The sequence below is a fragment of the Grampus griseus genome (assembly GCF_964374135.1).
Source record: "Grampus griseus genome assembly, chromosome: 4".
NCBI lineage: Eukaryota > Metazoa > Chordata > Mammalia > Artiodactyla > Delphinidae > Grampus > Grampus griseus.
Window position 1 is genome coordinate 124,789,670 of NC_138997.1, and position 19,827 is coordinate 124,809,496.

The 19,827-nt window shown below is 42.3% G+C and overlaps 1 protein-coding gene across 3 annotated transcripts in view; it reads right to left on the minus strand.

Annotated features, from left to right (window-relative positions):
* The window catches only part of TRPC3 (transient receptor potential cation channel subfamily C member 3), a gene marked incomplete at both ends in the record, with an annotated part of 80,124 nt that extends 60,679 nt beyond the window's left edge, over nucleotides 1-19,445 (minus strand). For all 3 annotated transcript variants that reach the window (XM_082653906.1, XM_082653905.1, XM_082653904.1), the window contains one exon: nucleotides 19,234-19,445. In XM_082653906.1, coding sequence (XP_082510032.1) covers nucleotides 19,234-19,445 — 212 coding nt within the window. The remainder of the gene's footprint in view (nucleotides 1-19,233) is intronic.
* Between the last annotated feature and the right edge of the window lie 382 nt (nucleotides 19,446-19,827).

The following is a 19,827-nucleotide window of genomic DNA, read 5'->3' on the forward strand; positions in this document are numbered from 1 at the left end:
CCCAGATGTATAATATTAGGGCATATTGCTTCCTCCCAGATGTCGGGCCATTTCTGGAGTACACAGCAGCCACCGCGCACATCTGTGGCCCGAGGACAGCCAGGTCCGTTGCTGACACCCGCCTGAAATTTACACCTGTACCTAACACGGGGTGCTAGAACCCAGAGAGGGGCCGGAAGCCCTTCAGAACAAGAGTTCCTGTTCCATAGAAAATGACATTCACAAGGAATAATAATATAAACGATTTCCAGACACCCCGCGTCTCCCTTGCGACCCTGGCAAAGATGGGACTCATCATACCTTGTGGAAATAACCTTACTACTGCTCTTAAAAGCCTTGAAAATAGGGGCGAGCAGGTACCTGGCACCAAAGCACTAGGCTTGAAGGCTAAAGAAATTAAAATTTTCAAGAATTAGGCCAGAACAATCCTCTCAAGTCACTGCATATTTTTAACTAAATAAAATCATTGACACACACACACACAAAGCCCAGTATTTAGGCCAAGTATTATCTTTCAGGATCTTAGATTTGCTATTTTTTTTCTCTTAAGGGTATCCCACTCCACTCCCACACCCCTCCAAAAAACTTACAAGATTCATTTTTTTCAGTAACACAGACAAGATTTAGCAATTATAAAATGAGAATATCAATCTAGATTTATTTTTTTGAAAATAACTGTGTCTTTGTAATGAGTTGTTTAATTACCAATATTATATAGTTACCTCTTTGAACTAAAAGGATATGATATGATTTATGGTTTAAAAATCACTAGTATTACTTTATGAATAAAGCAACGACCATTGACAAAATAGCATTCACATAGTCAGGGGTTGAAAACTAACTAGAGAGGCACTGTCCTCCGCGGGGCACCTGGAGGTGGGCATTAGGGAGCATCTCTAGCAGGTGAACTCAGAGGCGGGTAGCAGTGTCCACTCAGTTCTCAGTTCTGTGGGCCCCAAATTAAGAAAGGAGCACTGAAGCCACTGGCAGAGGTTTCCCAGATAGAGACCAAGGAAATGTGGCCAGGCAAACCTACAGAGGTAAGGAAACCAAAGAAATCCCCCGACAAGCTTGTAAACTTGTCCAAGGGCAGAGGGTGCTGTGACTGGCCCCCCATTCTAACGACTCAACTAGTGTCAGGTGATCAACTTTAAAAAATTAAATATAGTATTTATATATACACACACATTTATATGAATATACTTATATATACACGTATGTACACACACATGTATCTATGTGTAGGAATTTCTAGAAAGCAATACAAGAAGCCTTTCATTGTATTTATACCTGGGGCTCTGGGGAGTGGAACTGAGGAGCACAGGGGAAGGGAGATTCTTACTTTTCACTTACAGCTTTTACACATTTTGAATAGTTTTAACCATAGTTTGAATATTTTTATTAAAAATAAAATTTGTTTAAATTTTAAAAAATCTTAATCCCTTAGTTGACAAATTTTTTTAAATATAGGTACATACTACATTATACATAACCATTACACTATAATCTTTCTGAAGCTAAATAAATGCCATGTGTTTGACTATTATTAGTAGGTGTGGTGTGTAGAATAGTGTGCGGAGTGAGGTGTGTAAAGTGTGTGGTGTGTGTGTGTGGGAAACAAGGAGGTGCAAGGCTGGTTGGGGGCGTGTGTTTTTTGTGTGTTTTTTTGTGTTGTGTGTGTGTGTCTTTGTTTGTAGAATGATGATTTTTTAGGTGGACAAGAACTGGGAAATAGCATTCACTGAACTGCATAGAAGAGACCTTTGTTTCAAGATCAAACTCTATGACAAGGGTCTTTTTAAAAATCTTAAAAATACTGTCATTGTAATAAATTGACATACTTATTACATTAGTAGTACTGACTTCATTAGATTAAATATTACTATTAAGCTAAAAACCGGTACTCTTCAAATGGCTAGAACTTCCATATTGTATAAATGATGAATTTTGTGCTTACCATTGATAATATATTGACATTATTTACGACTACAGAATATGTATGCAGAATATGTAAGTCTGCAGAATTCCAGTCTATCTCAGACGGGTAATCTTTGGGGAAATAAACTCATTATTCAAGTGTCACATCTTAATGGAATAGGGCTTTTTATCTAATGATTGCTACCTACAAAGAAAATAACTCATAAAAACCCTACCTTTTCTCCCAAAAGAGAGTGATCTGAAAATACCAGAAAGTGATTCTTTCATAAATTTTTTCTTTGCATTTCTTAGTATTTTAAAGTTTTTTTTCTTAGTATCTCTTCTTCTTTTGGAACCTATACCTACGTTTTGTGTATTTGAGCTGAAATGTGGGGTTTTAGTACTATACAACACAAGTGACATGAGCCCTTTTGATTTTGTCTTTAAAAGATTCTAACACTGAGTAAAGTGTGAAGTAAGATTTTTCAGTTAGAACAAGTTATACTGCTATTTCAAAATAAAAGTACTGACTTAGTGCTACTTGTCTTCATGGTGAATCCACATAAGAAATGTCCTTTTTTTTTTTTTAACTTTCCTTACAGTATTAAGATAAGCTTCATGAATCTGGACTGATAAAATGGTATGAGTCACACAATCAGTTCATCCACAATGCATTAGCATGGCCTCAATCTTGGCTGGTCTTGACAATGCATCTCCTCTGGCATGAGAAATAAGGAAAGAGTGAGGGTGAATGGGAGAGGATGCCTAACCTTAGTAATGCTAACACTAAAATCACTTTGCCAGACATTTTCTTACCTTTAGCTCCTCACCCAGTGGGTCAACTCATTCAGCACTGCAAGGGTGCATTGGACAGTAAAAGCATTGGAGAACCGCTGACCTAAATCAGTTGCCCTACAAGCACAGTGTGCAAGCTCCTTCATGGCTGATATGGATGGCTGGTAATATCTGATTGCTATGGACTGCACTCTGTACCACCACAAATCCATATGTTGAAGCCCTAATCTCCAATATGGTATGTGGAGGTGAGGACTTTGGGAGGTAATCAGGGTTAGATAAGGTTATGAGTGTAGAGCCCTCATGGTGGAATCAGTGCCCTTGTAAGAGGAGAAAACAGAGAGCTTGCTCTCCCTACCCTCCCACCACCCCCTCCCTGTGAGGACACAGTGAGATGGCAGCTGTCTGCAATCCAGGAAGAGAGCACTCACCAGAACCTGACCATACTGGTACCATGACCTCAGACTTCTGGCTTCCAGAACTGTGAGAAAATATGTTTCTGTTGTTTAAGCCATCCAGTCTGTGGTACTTAGGCGTGACAGCCCAAGCTGAGTAAGACACTGACCATACATCTTAAGGCAAAAGAAAATGTTTTCGTGCTTTATGAAACAAACTTTGGATTCCTAGTACTTGTCCAAACACTTAAGCGGATAAAAAGTTCTTCCCGAGAAACATTTTTGTGCACCCAAAGGCAATCCTTTGCTCCATTCTATTCAGAGGCAAAAATATAAGCAATGCTCCTCAGTTTTCGTAACTTTGCCGTCCACTCATCTGACTTCTAACAGTGTGACTTGAGGCCCACCTGCCTCAAGATCACTTGGAATACCTGTTAAAATTCAGATTTCTGGGCCCCATTCTAGATGCACTAAATCACTCTCAGGGGTGGGGCCCTGGAATATATATTTTAAATGAGCATCCTTTGCAATTCCCGCACACACTGAAGGTTGCAAACCTCCAGTATAAAAACGGCGATATCCTGGATCAATGACTCCAGGCTCAGAGGCCTGTAAACACTTGTCACACTGGCCCTGCCAAAAGCAAAGTTGGAATAACATGTTTGAGCAGCGCAGGCTAAGAGACAAGCAGCCTTACATTCACTTAGGTTCCCTACCCTTTATTACCACTTAAAATTTGATCTTCAGGACGCTATTCACCTGAATCACAGTAAATGAGAAGCCTGTAAAATGCCTTCACCAGTGACCATTTAAGGTCATGCTCTTTCTTTTACCAAGGATTGATATTTTTAAAGGGTTACTATGTTTCCTTCCAAACTGCCTTTAAAGGGTTAAAGAGGTTTTCCATTATAGTATCTATTGTACCTTTTATGAGGATTCAAGTGCTAAAATCATCCTAGAATTGTGTATCAAGAAGCCTGTCTCTCCAGATGAGTTTGCTTCCCTTGATCTAATAATATGAACTGTATACCCTTGTCTTTTTTTGTGGCCCAGGGTACCCAGGAATTTAGCTTAGATCTAAAAATGCTCAATTACCATCAGTATCCTAAAACAGGTTTCTGGCACAGTCTTTCTCCTTCTCCTAAATCATTTCTGGCATAGATTTTAAATCAGTTATCCTGTGTTCCATGTGTCTTAAACCTATTTTATGGTTATCTAAATTCTTTTCTGAAAAGCAGAGTATTAATAAATACCCCCTCATATAGGCCACCCCTGCCCACATTCCTGGATGGTAAGGTCATGCTTTATTTGTCATTACCCAATGCCCCACAGGGAGTAGATACTCAATAAATATCTATTCAACTGAGTATTCAAATCTCTTCCTGGGCCCTATCCTCTCCCTTGGCTTCAGCTCCCACATGTACAACTATCTGTCCTCTGGTCATTCTAAAATGCCCCAACTCACGTTCTCCCTTAAACCAGCTCCCCTCCTAACATTTGCATCTCAGGCTAGATATTCAGGCTTAGCAATTGCAAGGTCATCTGTGACTCACTGTCTTGATCCTGTCAGTCACAAAGTTCTGAAGCTTCTCCTTTGGAATGTTGCCTGTACCTGACCTTTCCTTCCAATTCTCATTGCCAACGCTATCCTCCAGATCTTTACCTCGTCGTGGCTGCATTATTAGAACAGCTCTCCGGCAGAGATGGCACAAGGGAAGGCAACGAAACTTTACTGAGTTCCTGGTATATGTGTCTGTTTCTCATGCACTCTCATATTTAATTCTCGTAACATTGCTAGGAAGCAGGTATTATTTTCTGTTTCATAAATAAGAAAACTGAGCTCAAAGGAAATTGCCCAAGGTAATACACAGAGTAAAATGCAGAACTGGGATTCAGCCTAGGGTCTGTCTGACTCCTATGCTTCCTGGCATTTCGTGCTGCTCCTGATTTCCTCTTTGTATCCCCACAGACATCCCCAGCACCTTGCACTTCTTAAATTCGGCTTTTACTCTCACACTTCTCTCTCTTTTTTTTTTTTTGTGGTACGCGAGCCTCTCACTGTTGTGGCCTCTCCCGTTGCGGAGCACAGGCTCCGGACGCGCAGGCTCAGTGGCCATGGCTCACGGGCCCAGCCGCTCCGTGGCATGTGGGATCTTCCCGGACCGGGGCACAAACCCGTGTCCCCTGCATCAGCAGGCGGACTCTCAACCACTGCGCCACCAGGGAAGCCCCACACTTCTCTTAAAACCAAACCAAAACCAAAACCAAAACCAACTAGGTCCTCCAGCTGATTTTCAGGGATGCTGACAGCCTGCCCCCCCATCCCTAACCAACCTTCTCCTCCCTGCGCTTCAGATTCATTCTTCACTGTCTTATAAACATATTATTCTGCTTATTTCTGTACTGTAAAGGGTACAGGTATAAAATATCCTATACCATCAAGGATATTTTTTTGAAAAATTAGCAAGGTGCTTTTCGATTTTGCCTTTCCAAATACCAGATCTTGACCCTGGTTAATTCAGGGACATCTTGCTTCAGCCTTGGGGTGTGGGAGGGATGCAGTATAGAGTTGCATGAGTTTAGGGGGAAATAAATTTTAGAGGAGGAGTGCACATAGAGAGATCAAGGAATTTTTAGTGGTTTTTTTTTTTTTTTTTTTGCAAGAAAAATGGGGTTTTGTAAGCAGAATTTGGGAAAAGGGAAATTGTCTTGAGGAAGAATTTGCTTAGTTCCTTTATTTCTCTAATTAATTCCAAAAGAACCTGATCGCTGAGTGCTCTCGTCACACAGACAAGATAATTCTCCCACTTTTGACACCAAAGCAATGGTGCTTACTGTCCTGGGAGAAGAAAGAAATAGCAGAAAGGAAGTAAAAGTCAAGATGTGGATTTAGTAAGGTGAGGAACTACTGAGGGTAGGGGGATTCTTGCCCTGCTTGTTTGATTTGGAGATCTGGAACAGTCCTGCCTGGTTAAGTAGGGAATGGTCTGGGCTTTCTCAAGCCACCCTCAGCTTCCATGTAGTGTGGACCCTGCAATGAGAGCCAGGGAGCCTGCACCCAGACTAAGGATGACCAGCTGTGAGCTGGATAGAGGATGTTGCAGGCACCCAGCTTTGTAGCCCCCAGGAGCTGAGCTGAAACCACATATGCCAGCGAGCACATCTGGGTGACAAAGTCACGTCAGCCAAGATCAAGTTACTGCCACTGACAAGCAGCACCCAGCAGACAATGAAGACTGCCCAGAGACCACAAGAGTCAGAGAATAGCACCCTTTCCTCCCTCCAGGGGACACGTAAGTTCCCCTCCCCCAATGCCCAAATGCTACAGAGAAGAGCAGGGGAACCAGCAGCTTTCCAAGAGCCTGAGCAATTTTATCCAAGTGAGACAGTATTTCTTAAAAAGGAAACTTACTTTATATTATCAAACTAAGATGAGTGAAATTGGCCTCACAGCATCCCTCCACAGTGCCCTGAACCGGGGGTGGACATGCGGACCAGAAAGAGACTCCAACCCCTTATGGAGATTGCAGAGAGGAATCAGTAAGCAAAGGTCCCTTATACACCGGCTCGCAGCACAGGGAGACACTGTTCTAGTTGACTAGATCCCTGCGATAATGCAGGTCAAGGATTCCCTTCTTATTAACCCACATAATTGCTTAATTGCTTAATTAACTTAATTGCTTAATTTACTGATTGCTTAATTCACTTGCTGAATGAGAATGAATGTCTGTTTAGCAAGCAAAAAACAAAACAGAAGTTTAAAAATTAATTTAAACCACAGATTGAACATTTGGTCAACTTTTCTCCCCACTAGTCAGCAGGTAGGAGGCTCAGGGGAAAGGTCTGTTATGAGAGCTACATGCTGCCCATACAAGTTGTTCTGGTTTCTTGTTCCTGCTACACCTGCCTCTGGGATGTTCCTTTTGTTTCTATCCCTGGGCATACTCTTATTCTTGCCCTCTGCCAATTCAAATCCTTCCTACCTTCTGTGGCCCAGCTTACATTACACCTCTGGAAACAGAGGGTAAGGCTTCACATGGTAATAACTAGAAGACCTGCAAGGTTCCGTTCATTCTGAAATGTTGTCTTCTGAGAACCTTTCTGAAACCATTCCTGACCACTTCAGCCTGACCTTTTGCAATATTGCTAGTCTGCCCATAAATCTATACACTTTTTTTTCCCTCTCCTTGATTCTGTCTCCTTGATTATTGTCTCCTATGATATTCATGTCTCCTAAATCTGGTTGAGAATAAATGCCCCATGCTTCCTATCTTATTTTTCATACTTCTTAGCCACCTCTATAGTGCCTAATATAGTGCAGTATATGTTCAAAAATACTTGTCAATTGATGCTAATTCTACAGATAAAGTGACTCAGTCAGAATGTTAACGTCCTTAAGGTCACTGAAAGGAAGAGAATTAGAAAGTGAGAGCTCAGAGGTTCTCTCCTAGAGTCTCTCTACTTTACCATGCTGTCTCTAGGGAACAAGAAAAATGAATAACAAGTTGCAAATCAAAATAGCACTATTAAAATATAGGCTGAGCTTATGTATTGGAATACTTTGGTTCTATAATCACAAGCTCCATAGCACTCAGCAACAAATGGACATTATTAAAGAAGTCCCCTCAAATCTTTTATTGAAGTGAGGTGAAGAATTCAGCAGCTACTCAATCTATCTAGCAAGCCAGCCAGCAGCCAGGCAAAGTAAACACCACCAACAATGTGAGCCAAAGCAGTAAGAATAACAGTCAAATTGCTTTGACTAATCAGTTCACCACACTGAAGGAGGCGCATGTGCCCACCGGCTAGGATCCGGTCCGTCCTTCTGTGAAGGGCAAGCAAAGCAGGAGGAGCCGCGGAAGATAAGTAGCGAGAAAGGCACAGAGGAGGGGGAGAACGTGTTGGAGAGCCACCACCGCATTAGCTACCGTATTAGGGTTGGTGATAATCGGAAGTGGTAATGAAGGTGGGAAGCAGCAGGCACCTGACGGAGGACAAGAAAGTCAGAGATGAAAAGTCAAAAAAGAGACAAACCCCACAGTCCCCCAGGGAAGCAGGCACCTGTCAGTCAGTGTGGTCGCCTCTGGAGACATCTGGAGACATCTGACACTATGCCTACGTGTGAGTGTGCTCGGAATGAGGAGAGGGCATCTGACAGCCTCGATAATGTCACGTTTTGAAAAATCTCTCATATGTGTATTTGTGGAGGGGAAGCAGTAGAGTGGCGGGGCACTCTGAGCTTGAGGAGCGCCGACGGGCACCAGCGTGCAAGGCTAGAGAGCGGCAGCCCAATCAGTCCGACTGTCTGGTGTACCGGGGACAGCGCTCTGGGTAGCGCCGCTTTCCACACCACCTGCTGCTGAGCCTGCCTCTACCATCACCACGCACAGTCCGACAACACGCTGTCACGACCGCGGCCACAGCAGCAAGACAAGGCACTCCGCTTCAGAAACTGGAACGCGTCACTTTCATGCCTAAAGAGTCCCACCCCAGAAAACGGTTAGAATGTAGAGATTCCAGAACTTCTAAGTCTGGGGAGGGATTTGGATCTCCACAGTGATTAATTTCCTGAGAGTTTCTGTTGGCCAGGGTTACATTCAGAATTCTCCATGCATCATTCTCGTAAATCTATTAGACATCTGCTAATTTTGATATATGCCCTAATGACTCAGTCGGAGACAAGAAGCCGTTGTTGGAGGGAAGCTCCTGTCTCTGCTCTTCATCGCTTTCCCCGTCATCCCTCTCAGGAAAGTTCTGGAGACCCTTTAGCAGCTAAGACCAGAAAAGCAAAAAAGCTTTTAAGAGTGCGTTGTTCCCTCTAAAAGTCCACTGGGAGCAGAGGTGAGGACCCCTAACCACTGCCTGCATGAGTTCTTGGTGATGCTTCTTAAACGTACGTGCCCAGAAAAGCGTTTAGGTAAATGCCTTCTAGAACTTAGATGTTTCTGTTTCCAGGAACTGCATTTTGTGTGTAACTCCATTGAGCTGACTTATTATGGTTTTGTGAGTAACTGCTTTCATGCCAGTCTCCTCAATAATACTGTAACATACTTAAGAGCAGAGACTGTCTGTCTATATCTCTATATGCCTGGCTGTTAGTACGTGGCTGATCAATATCTATCTCTTGGAGGCACAGATGTGTGTGTGCTTAAAGCGTTAAGACTGAAGACCTAGGGAACAGACACTTTTCCCCTTCAGATTCAAGCATACCCTTGGTCACATAAAATAATGTGTGGAAGTAGTGGTGGAGGGGAATTTGGAGTAATTCTTCTATAAAAAAGAATGTCATGAATACATTAATATAAGTTAATTATCAGGAATTAAAGTAATATAAACAATCATTCTTCTTTCAAAACAGATTTCTGCTTAATCACATTCAATTCTTAGTTACACCACAAAATAACTGACGAATCTTACAGCTTGTGATTTTGATCTTACATAAAGTTACATTTTGTCAGGATAATCTGAGGGCAAATGGAGGATACGTCTTAGAATTTATAAGCTTTTAGAGTTAATAATTAAGCTTGTCTTCAAAAACAAACTCATTTATTAAACTCAGTACTTTCTAAAACTAATTTTTATTATTTCAGGAAGATTAGTGACAATGAAATTAGAAATGAAGTACAAATTCAGTCTATAATTGATCAAGAACTTGAGATAAAATGAACTCAATAATAAAATCAAAAACCTCTACTGACCCAAGAGAAGTTCCTATTCGGCTATTTAAACATATTAGTCACTATCAATTAGATATATATTAACTTCTAATGTTATTAAAAGCAAAAGGATCTGGTTTTCTATCATTGTCATCCATATCTGAAGTCAAAAGCCTGAGGTTTTTAGATTCTTGTTCCCATCTCATCACCCTGCAACCTATTTTTCAACAGAGAACCCATATGCATCAGTCCTATTTGACAAAATGTATTTAGAAATGCAAAACTGGTGTAAAATATTTAGTAATGTCATGCTCTTTCCTTAACACGTCATGCACTTGTGGACATTTAAATCTCATTTTTTAAAAAAAGGTCTAGGGCCAAATTCATATAGTCACCTATTATTTGAATAGTGCAAAAAAAAGAGGGGCGTTTTCTTTTGAATAGGGGAAATTTTCTGACTAGATAAGTGTAGACAAATACCCCTGACCTAGATACTAAATTAAAGACAAAATGCTATAACAATCCTAATTATTCTCATAAAGTCACTGCTGAGCCCCTTATGCACAAGTGTGAATTTGGCACCCATAGCGCCCAACTCCAGACCTTCTATCTGGGGCCAGATTCCTCTGTGTACACCCTGAACAGGCCACTCTTTTGGCTCCCCTGTCAGACTGATAACTACGTAGTGTTGATTGCCTGAAGGGGGCTATATCAATCCTGAGCCAGGAAGTTGAAAGTATTCCTTCCTATGGAGAGCAGAGAGCTCTGCAAAAACAGTTGTCTTCCTCCCATTACATTTCCTGTGAAGTTTTATAAGGAGAAAACATGAACAGACAGACGTTTGCTATCCTAGCACAGTAATGAAAAATTCCTAAAGTTCTAACCTACTCTTCAGATGTTGTCCAGGATCCATTTACCTCTTTGATATTAAGAGAAAACCATAAATGATATTTGGCAGGGGTCAATTGTTCCTTGAGATATTCTTATCTCCACCCACCCACCCCCGCCCAATTCTTTTTTTTTTTTTTTTTTTTTTTTTCGGTACGTGGGCCTCTCACTGCTGTGGCCTCTCCCGTTGCGGAGCACAGGTTCCGGACGCGTAGGCTCAGCGGCCATGGCTCACGGGCCCAGCCGCTCCGCGGCATGTGGGATCTTCCCGGACCGGGGCACGAACCCGTGTCCCTTGCATCGGCAGGCGGACTCTTAACCACTGCGCCACCAGGGAAGCCCCCCTCCCAACCCCACCCAATTCTTAATCCTCCTACTTAGTTTAAAACTTTCTCAAGTTGATCTGCCATCAGTAGTCAAATTGAAATGATGAATTAATTGAATCTCATAAATGAGTTAATACTAATTATTAGTTTCCTGCGTTGCTCCTCCTAGGAGTAAGTGCATCTAAAATCTCTTTGAGGAAGAGAGAAATGCTTAACCCAAACTCGGCCACAGTGTAAACATTACAGTCAAAGGAAACTGGAGATTTCACAAGGCCTGGGGCTGCTGTGAATTCAATGTCAACCTTCAGCTTCAGTTTCTCAACTGGACTAGATGAAATCCTTTTCGACTCAAACATTCTATTCTCCATCATATTCTACATCAGTTAAATTTAGGAAGTGTGATTCTAAGATGATTTTAGTTGGGGGACTTCAGATGATCCTCAAATCACACTGTACAGATTACTATCTACTTCATTTGCCTAATAAGATCAGTCATAATTAAGAATAGTCTTCCTTCTGCAACCTTGGTTCTGTTAATAATACTGTCTTCATCTGGGCTTAAATGAATATCTAAAACACAATTGTAAGCATGTTTGGTTTCAAGATGATGGAATAAAGGCCTTTCTCACCCCTTCACCTCTCAAAAATTACCCCCTAAACAACACAGAAAACAAAGAACACAAATTTCATCTTCCATGAAACCAGAAGTATTTGTAACTGCGCTCCACAATATATGAAAAGGAGATAAGTTGGAAGAATGGTGAGTGATTTAACAGAAGGAAGGAAGGTCTAACCAGAGTGCCTGTAACAAAAAATAAGCTGATCCACCCAATACCGGAAAAGACTTGGAAACTAAGGGCAAAAGAAATCTCAGAAAGCAGAGACAAGGCAGGAGCCTAAAATGGAGGAATCCGCTGAAATTTTGTGTAAGTGGTGTGTAGTAACCCTCCCCCTAGATTGCTAACCTCCAGCTGATATGATCAAGTGACAACCCTCCCACATCCCTATAAGAAATATAGGATACGAAATCTCTGGAGAAATAGAAACAGAGATTCTCTAAATGCGGGGATACCAGGCCCAGGGGAGGGTAGGAACTAAGAATGGGGGGAACCCTGGCCAGTTCCAGAATACTAGCAGCCAGGTTTATTATCTCCCAACCCCTACTCCCTTGTGACATTAAAAAAAAAAAAAAGATACTGTATCTCTGAAATAAGAAAGAATGCTATAACAAAGGAATACTCATAAGACAAAAAGAGCTCTTAGAGATTAAAAATATAATAGATAAAATGGAAAAAAATTCAGTGAAAGAGTTGGGAAATATAGCCAAGGAAATATCTCAGAAAGAACAGAAAAGACAATCACTGGAAAACAGGATAGAAGAGATACAAAAACTAGGGGATCAGCCCAGGAGATCCAAAGTCCAAATAATAGATTTCCAGAAAGAAAGAAGAAATATGAAAATAACAGGTAGGAAATAATAAAAGAAATAATACAAGAAAACCTCCCAGAACCAAAGGGCATAATCTCCAAATACTGAAAGGGTTTATCAAGTATCCAGTTCACTGAATGAAAAAAAAGACCCATATCAAGGCATATCATCTAGACATTTCAGAACAACACTAATGATGAGATCATTCTAAAAGCTTCCTGAAGAAAAAAAAAATTAAAAACCACAAACAAAGAAAGTCAGAGGGTTTTGGAAGGGATGTCTTCAGGAAAACACACACAGTAAGAGACTGTAAAAGGTGTTGCTAAAGAGGCAAGAACAAGATGGAACACATATTTACTCCATGAAAAACAGCTAATTATAAAAGAAAAGAAATGCAATCATACTATACTACTTGACTCAGCAGTGAATAATAGTTACATGATCATAATAATGAAGACTTTAAGTAAGATATTAACCACAAATTGTACCAAACCATGTGATGGAGGATGGGGGAGAATAAAAGGTATAAGTGAGTGAAAATTGTTTCCTGAGAATACTGATGACATCTAAAAACATGAATAACAAGATAGCTATACCTGAAGGAGTTTTAAGTGGAATGAAATGGAGGGGACAAGCAGAAAAAAGGAGAAAATCAGGGAACTGCTATGGGTTTGCTGTTGTTCTTATAAGCCACATTTTTTAGTATTAAGTTTTAAAACTATATTCTTGCATTATTTTGAAACTATATAAAATAATTTACAACAAACCAACAAAAATGACAACTCTCTATTGTACATAGTGAAATTACTACTCTACAGGATAAACTAAAAATACAATTCAAAGTTTCAGATTATTAAAGGTCTCAAGTCTAATGCCATGCTGTACTATTCTTGAAAATTATAACTATGGAGAAACCTGCCTCTTCCTTAATAATGCTAGTTTGACTTCAGTCCTTAAAGTCCAAATTCCTATCCCTGGAGATTCAACAGTGACTTGGCAAATCTCTGACTTCCACTCCAGCGGTGGAAGGGAAGTGCTACTTCCAGTCTGAAACACAAGCCAACATGCACAGCACTGCTCTCAATCCCACAGCCAAGCTAAACCTAGACTGGAACATTTTCACAGGCCAGTACCATAGAAACTAACATCCAAGTAGACAATTTGGGTTACGAGGCATTGTGTACTCATCTTCAGATCCCCTATCATACAAAGTTGAGCATCAGAAGCTCTATTATTTTTTTAAATCTTCTCATCACTCTGTGGATTTATTTTATATAACTTTCAAAATAAAAATTGAATATATTTATGGTATATAATATGATGATTTGATATACATATACAGTTGACCCTTGAACAACACGGGTTTGAACTGTGCAAGTCCATTTGTACACATTTTTTTTTAACAAGTATATTGGAAAAAGTTTTGGAGATTTGTGACAATTTGAAAAAACCCACAGGCAAACTCTGTAGCCCGGAAATATTGAAAAAACTAAGAAAAATTTAGGTATGTCATTAATGCCTAAGATATATGTAGATACTAGTCTATCATTACATAGGCATAAGGTGAGTGACATTTAATTATAATGTTTAAATAATTAAATAATATATTTTAAATATATTTAATAATAGCAATAATGTTAGTTTTCTTACTGCTTTGTAACTTTGCTTTCAAAGAATTACATTACCATATAGTATGCGTCTCTCTCTCTCTCTTTCAATTGGAGAAGACGTGTGTCAGCCTATCATCACAGGTAAGTGGTTTTAAAAAAACATAATTATGTTTCCAATACTGTATTATGAATATGGCATGGTAATAATACCATATGCCACAAGAATTTTATAACGGTTCATTCGTTATTTATAGGCTACTGTGAAGCAGCCATATTGATTACACCAGGCTACCATAAAGCAATCATATTGCTGCTTCTTCGTTATCAATGCATGAATCATTATACCTGCAAATAAATATGAATTTCTTTTTCACATAATTTTTGATGTCTAGTGTTAGTATCAATAATACATATAATGTCTGCAGTGTTTTGTATCATATAAGACAATATCGTTGTAGGTACTGACAGATGATTCATTTTGTAAACAGATGACATAAGCATGGTATCAATAGATACAGTACAATACTGTAAATGTATTTTCTTTTCCTTATGCTTTTCTTAATAACATTTTCTTGCTCTTACTCTATTGAAGAATACAATTATAAAATATGTACATATAACATACAAAATCTGCGTTAATCAACTGTTTATGTTATCGGCAAGGCTCTGGTCAACAGTAGGCTATTAGTAGTTAAGTTTTAGGAGGAGTCAAAAGTTATACATGGATTTTAGACTGTGCGGGGAGTCGGCACCCCTAACCTCTGGGTTATTCAAGAGTCAACTGTACATAGTGAAGTGATTACTGCAGGCAAGGTAATTAACATATCCAGCTCCTCACATAGTTACATTTTGTGTGTGTGTGACGAAGAAACCTGAAATCTACCCTCTTAGCAAATAGTCCAAATATGGAAACAACCTAAGTGTCATAGACCCATGAATGTTAAAAGAAACTGTGGTATATATATATATATACAATGTAATATCAATATTATTCAGCCTCTACAAAGGAGATCCTGAGATTTGTGACAACATGGACAAACCTGGAAGACATTAGGCTAAATGAAATAAGCCAGACACAGAAAGAAAAAAACTGCATGATCTCACTTATAAGTGGAATCTAAAAAAGTCAAATACATAGAAGGAGAGAGTAGAACTGTAGTTACCAGGGGCTGGGAGGTGGGGAAACTGGGGAGATGTTGGTCAAAGGGTACAAAGTTGAAGTTATGTAGGATGCATAAGTCTAGAGATCTAATGTAGAGTATGAGGACTATAGTTAATAAGACTATATTGAATACAGAAGCTCTATTATTGATTTACTAACTAATCTTTAGAAATTGACTTAACTTCACTGTGTATCAATTTCCTCATTTGCCAAATGGGAAAACCTGCTTTAAAGAGGTGTGATTGAAGTTAATTCATTTAAATGACAGCATGAGGTATAATATAAACACAAATTACTGCTTTAATTATGACAAATTTTTGGCAGCACTTCCTCAAGAAAAACTAAACAGAATCCTCTCTCTTTTTTTTTTAAGTACGTTTATTATAATTTTTTTTTTTTGGCTGAGAGGCTTGCGGGATCTTAGTTCCCCAGACCAGAGACTGAAGCCAGGCCACGGCAGTGAAAGCACTGAGTACTAACCACTGGACCACCAGGGAGTTCCCCAGAATCCTCTCTTCTAGAAGCCTTTCTCTCTTAAAGATAACACTGCTGAGAAATCTAATGACTTCTTGCATGTATGTTAATGAGTAAGGATTGAGTCTTCTTACTAAAAGTAAGACGAAACACAAAGTTTTTCCCTTTATTTACCAAATATTTGCCAACTATGGGTCAATTCTTCCCTTTTCTTGAACCTCTTCTCTCTAGGCAGCCTTGTCTTAGTACCACCTACTCCTTCGTCTTTTTCCGTGTCTTCTGCTTGCTACTCTTTCTTTCTGCCCCTCTAAACAAAAAAGTTCCCCTCAGAAAACTAGCTCAGGCTCCCTTTGTTTCTCTCTTCGCACTCCCTCCTTGGGTAATATCATGAACTCACACAACTCTATAACAATTCCCATTAGACGCTCAAATTCTCCCAAGCTTTAAATGTGCATCTTCCTGCTTGACACTTCTATCAAAATTATCTGAAAACTCAGATTCTACTCTGTTTGTTCTTTTCTTTTCAACAATGACATCACGATCTTAGTCATCTACATCAAAATCACCAAGTCATCTCTGACCCTGCTTTCTCTTTAAACCCCTGATGGACAGTTAGCTGCAAATTCCCATAGATTCTTTGTGTATTCTCTTTTCCTATCTCTCCCCATTCCATCCCACCAGTCCTACACGATTACAGATCCTAATCTCAGCCTGGAAAGCTACAATAGCCCCCTAATTTATTTATTCACATTCTGCCAATTGCCACTTCAATCCATCCTGTTCTCAGAGTGGCTTTTATCAAACTGTTGCCGCTTTGAAACAATCAGTGGCTCCCTATTGCCTCCCCTTGACATACAAGATCCTATACATTAATGCCCCAAATAAGCTATGTTTCAGTAAAACTCAATTAATATTCCCTGGACATGCCTGGCATTTTGGAAGTGGGAGGGCTTGAATTAATTGCCCATCCTGTCTCTGCCTCCTATCCTATTTACTTTTTAAGGCTCATAAAGGTTTTCTTGATTTCTCCACAACCTTGTGTTGTCTATTTCTTCTTTGCACTTGACTCATCAGAGCTCTATTCTGTGTGTATGTATTTAAGCACTTATTTTACTCTAACTTACAGCATAATTGTTCATACGTAGTTTCATTTCCATCTCTCCCTTATGAGATTTTAAACTCCTTGAGTGCAGTAAAGTTGGCCTACTCATCTTTGTGGCTTACTGTACCTAGTCTGCACTTTGCACATGTAAACGCTTAAGAAATGCCTTTGAATTAAAACTCATAAGAACTGCCTTCAAATGCTTTTGGAGTTCATCAGACATATTTAATAACTAAAAACTTCGAGAATGAGTTAATCTTGCCAGTGACATACTACTTGGTCCTAGATTTGCAAACAATTGGGAAAAAAGAAGTTTTGTTTTGAATCAATGGTTGGATAAAGAGTTCTATTAAAGGATTTAAAAAAAAAGTCTTCTTAGTGATATAGTAGATGACACTTTTCCTCCTAAGTCAGTCTGTTTAAAATTCCCAGATGTAATACTGGAGCATGGAGCAGTGAAATGAGCAACAGGGTTATGCTAAGGAATCCTTTTGGTAAAAGTGGGATTCTACCCTCGGCATTCTGCTGGATGTTAAATTCGGCTATTCTATTCTGCCTACTGAAAATGACCCTGGGGCTTTGGTAGACTGGGTATCCTTCTCCAATTCCATTCTGGGGCTGTATGCTTACTTTTTGAGCTATTAAACTGTGGCCATATTCTACTCAAAGGTGGAATAAAGAGCTAATCTCTGCTACAGATATCAAGTTAGTCTCTGCCGTTACCAAGTGACAGGCCTCAAAGAAACAAGAAGAGTTTGCTGCTCTACCTCTAGAAGGAACCTTTATTAATGGATATCGCCTTCAAATGACTGGGTCTTTTCAGCCAGCTGTATTTACTTTACAAAATAAGTACACTACAACATTTACCTGTTGAATTATGTAAAGTCAGAAGATAGATAGGAAAGATGTTCTCTTACGAGTTAGACATCGAGGCTACATTAGAATTTGTCCCAGTGCTTTGTGTAATTGACCTCAAGCTTCAAAAAGCAAAGTGTGTAATCTCTGCTCCCCCCCCACGTTCTCAGATAAGAGTGCTCTGGTGTCCCATTTATTGTGGATTTACGATAAAAGGAAAAAAAAAAAACTAAAGAATCAAGAAGTTGAGCTGGGTTATAAAAACCAAATTGGCAAAAGGAAAAATGGACAACGTCTTAAAACCTTAGGGAGGCGGGGAAGCGAGCTGGCCGCGCTTTAATCCGAAAGGACCTACTTTCCCTCCATTTCCTGGGCCATTTCCAATCCAGGCTAAACTTCAGCAATAAGTGAACCACACTGGGAAGCGTCGCTCGTTTTAAATCAGAAACCTTCCCTAGACGACCTACTCCCAGCCAATGATTTGCGTTTTTAATAGACAAGTCCGGCCGAGCCAGGTGCGGGCTCTGACCAGCCGAGCAGTGCGCGACCCGACCGGTTCGAGGTCGTCCCAGAAACCTCGCACCCCGCCTGTGGGCAGCTTACGGGCAGCAGGGGGCGCTGCGGAACCTCCGTCCCTTCCCGGGAGAACCCCTTCCCCGGCCCAGGCGGTTAGTCCAGCCCGTCACGACTGGCCCCAAGTTCTCTACCTCCTAAAAAAGACGCCCAAGGTACGTGACAAAAGAAACAGCACGCTCCCTATAAAACGTCCTTATCCTCTCTGAGTCTCGCGGCTGGTTAAAGGCTGTTTCCAAGATTCAGCAATTAAGAAAAGTTGTTCTTTCTCACACATTAAAGCGCGGGCCTCTACCTTTCTTTAAAAAAGAAACAGCTACTGACCCTGAGCCGCCTGGGAACCACAACTAAGTACCTCAAAGCGGTGCCGGCGGCCGCCCCGCGGCCGCTCTCTCCCCGGGAGACCCGCTGGGGCTTCGGCTCCAGTTTACCCCCAAACTGTGACTGGACCGTCGGGAAAAGAGGTGACAGGGCAAACCTTCACCCCACACTCTGTATCGCACACCGCCCCCTCCCTTCTCCCCACGCCCGACGGCCGGGAGCGTCGGAGGGGACTGAGGCTCCCAGGGTGGCTTCACGCTGAACGCCGGGAGGAAGCCGGGGTTCGAGCTCGCGCCGGTGTCTAAGCACCCTTCCCCTTCTTTGACCTCCCGGGGTAAGCTCCGGGACCCCGGGGTCTATCTTCCGCGAGGTCCCCTGACCACAGGCAGGGGCACGCCGGTCCTCGGTTGCTGGAGAGCAGGCGTCTGCTTACTGGAAAGCGTGCCTGGCGTCCGTTGTGTCAGTCCGCGGGGCTGTTCCGTGCGCTCGAGCCGGGACGGACACCCCGGCCACGCCTTCGGCACCCCCAAGTCCTCTACAGAACAGCACCAAGGGTGCGAGACCCCGCCCTAGGTCTACCGTACACCCGAGCCGCCCCGCATAGGACTGCGGTGGAGGGTGGGCTCTGAGGGTCCGGGGCACATCGCGAGGCGGCTGTGGGCGCGCCTTCCCGCACCCCGCCAGGCGCGGTCCTCCCGAGGCGCGGGCCGCGGGCCGGCCGGGTACTCACATGTCGGGCCCCGGCGGGAAGGGCGGCAGGCAGTAGTCGTGCGGTTCCCGCTGCAAGGGCGCCAAGCGCGGCTCGAGCCCCCCGTTGACGCCCCTCCAGCCCCGTCGGCGGCGCTGCGGCTCCGCGCCTTCGTCCTCGCCCTCCTCCTCCTCCTCCGGCGCGGGGAAGGTCACCCTCGCTTGCTCCTTGCACTTGCTGACCTTGGTGGACATCGCGCCGGCCGCGGTCCGAGCGCGGGGATGCCGGCCGGCGGCCTCCTTCTCCACCGCCGCCGCCGCGCGGTCTCCCCGCGGCGCCCCTTCCCTACCTTCCGCGGCTCCAGCAGTCCCGGGCAGCCCCGGGCGTGGAGGCAGGAAGAGGGAACGGCGCGGCCCGAGACCGAGCAGTTAGAGGCGGGAACCAAAGCCGTGTCGCCGCCGCCGCCGCCGCCCACCATCAAACCGTGGGGGAAGCCGCCACGCCCGTGGCTGTGAGGAGGAAGCCCGGGGCCGAGCGGGCCGCTGGTACTGGGAAACGCTCTCCCGCCCCGCGGCGGCGGCGACGGCGATGCCCCCTCCGTGCCCGTCTCCTGTTTCCGACAGCATCACTTGCTAG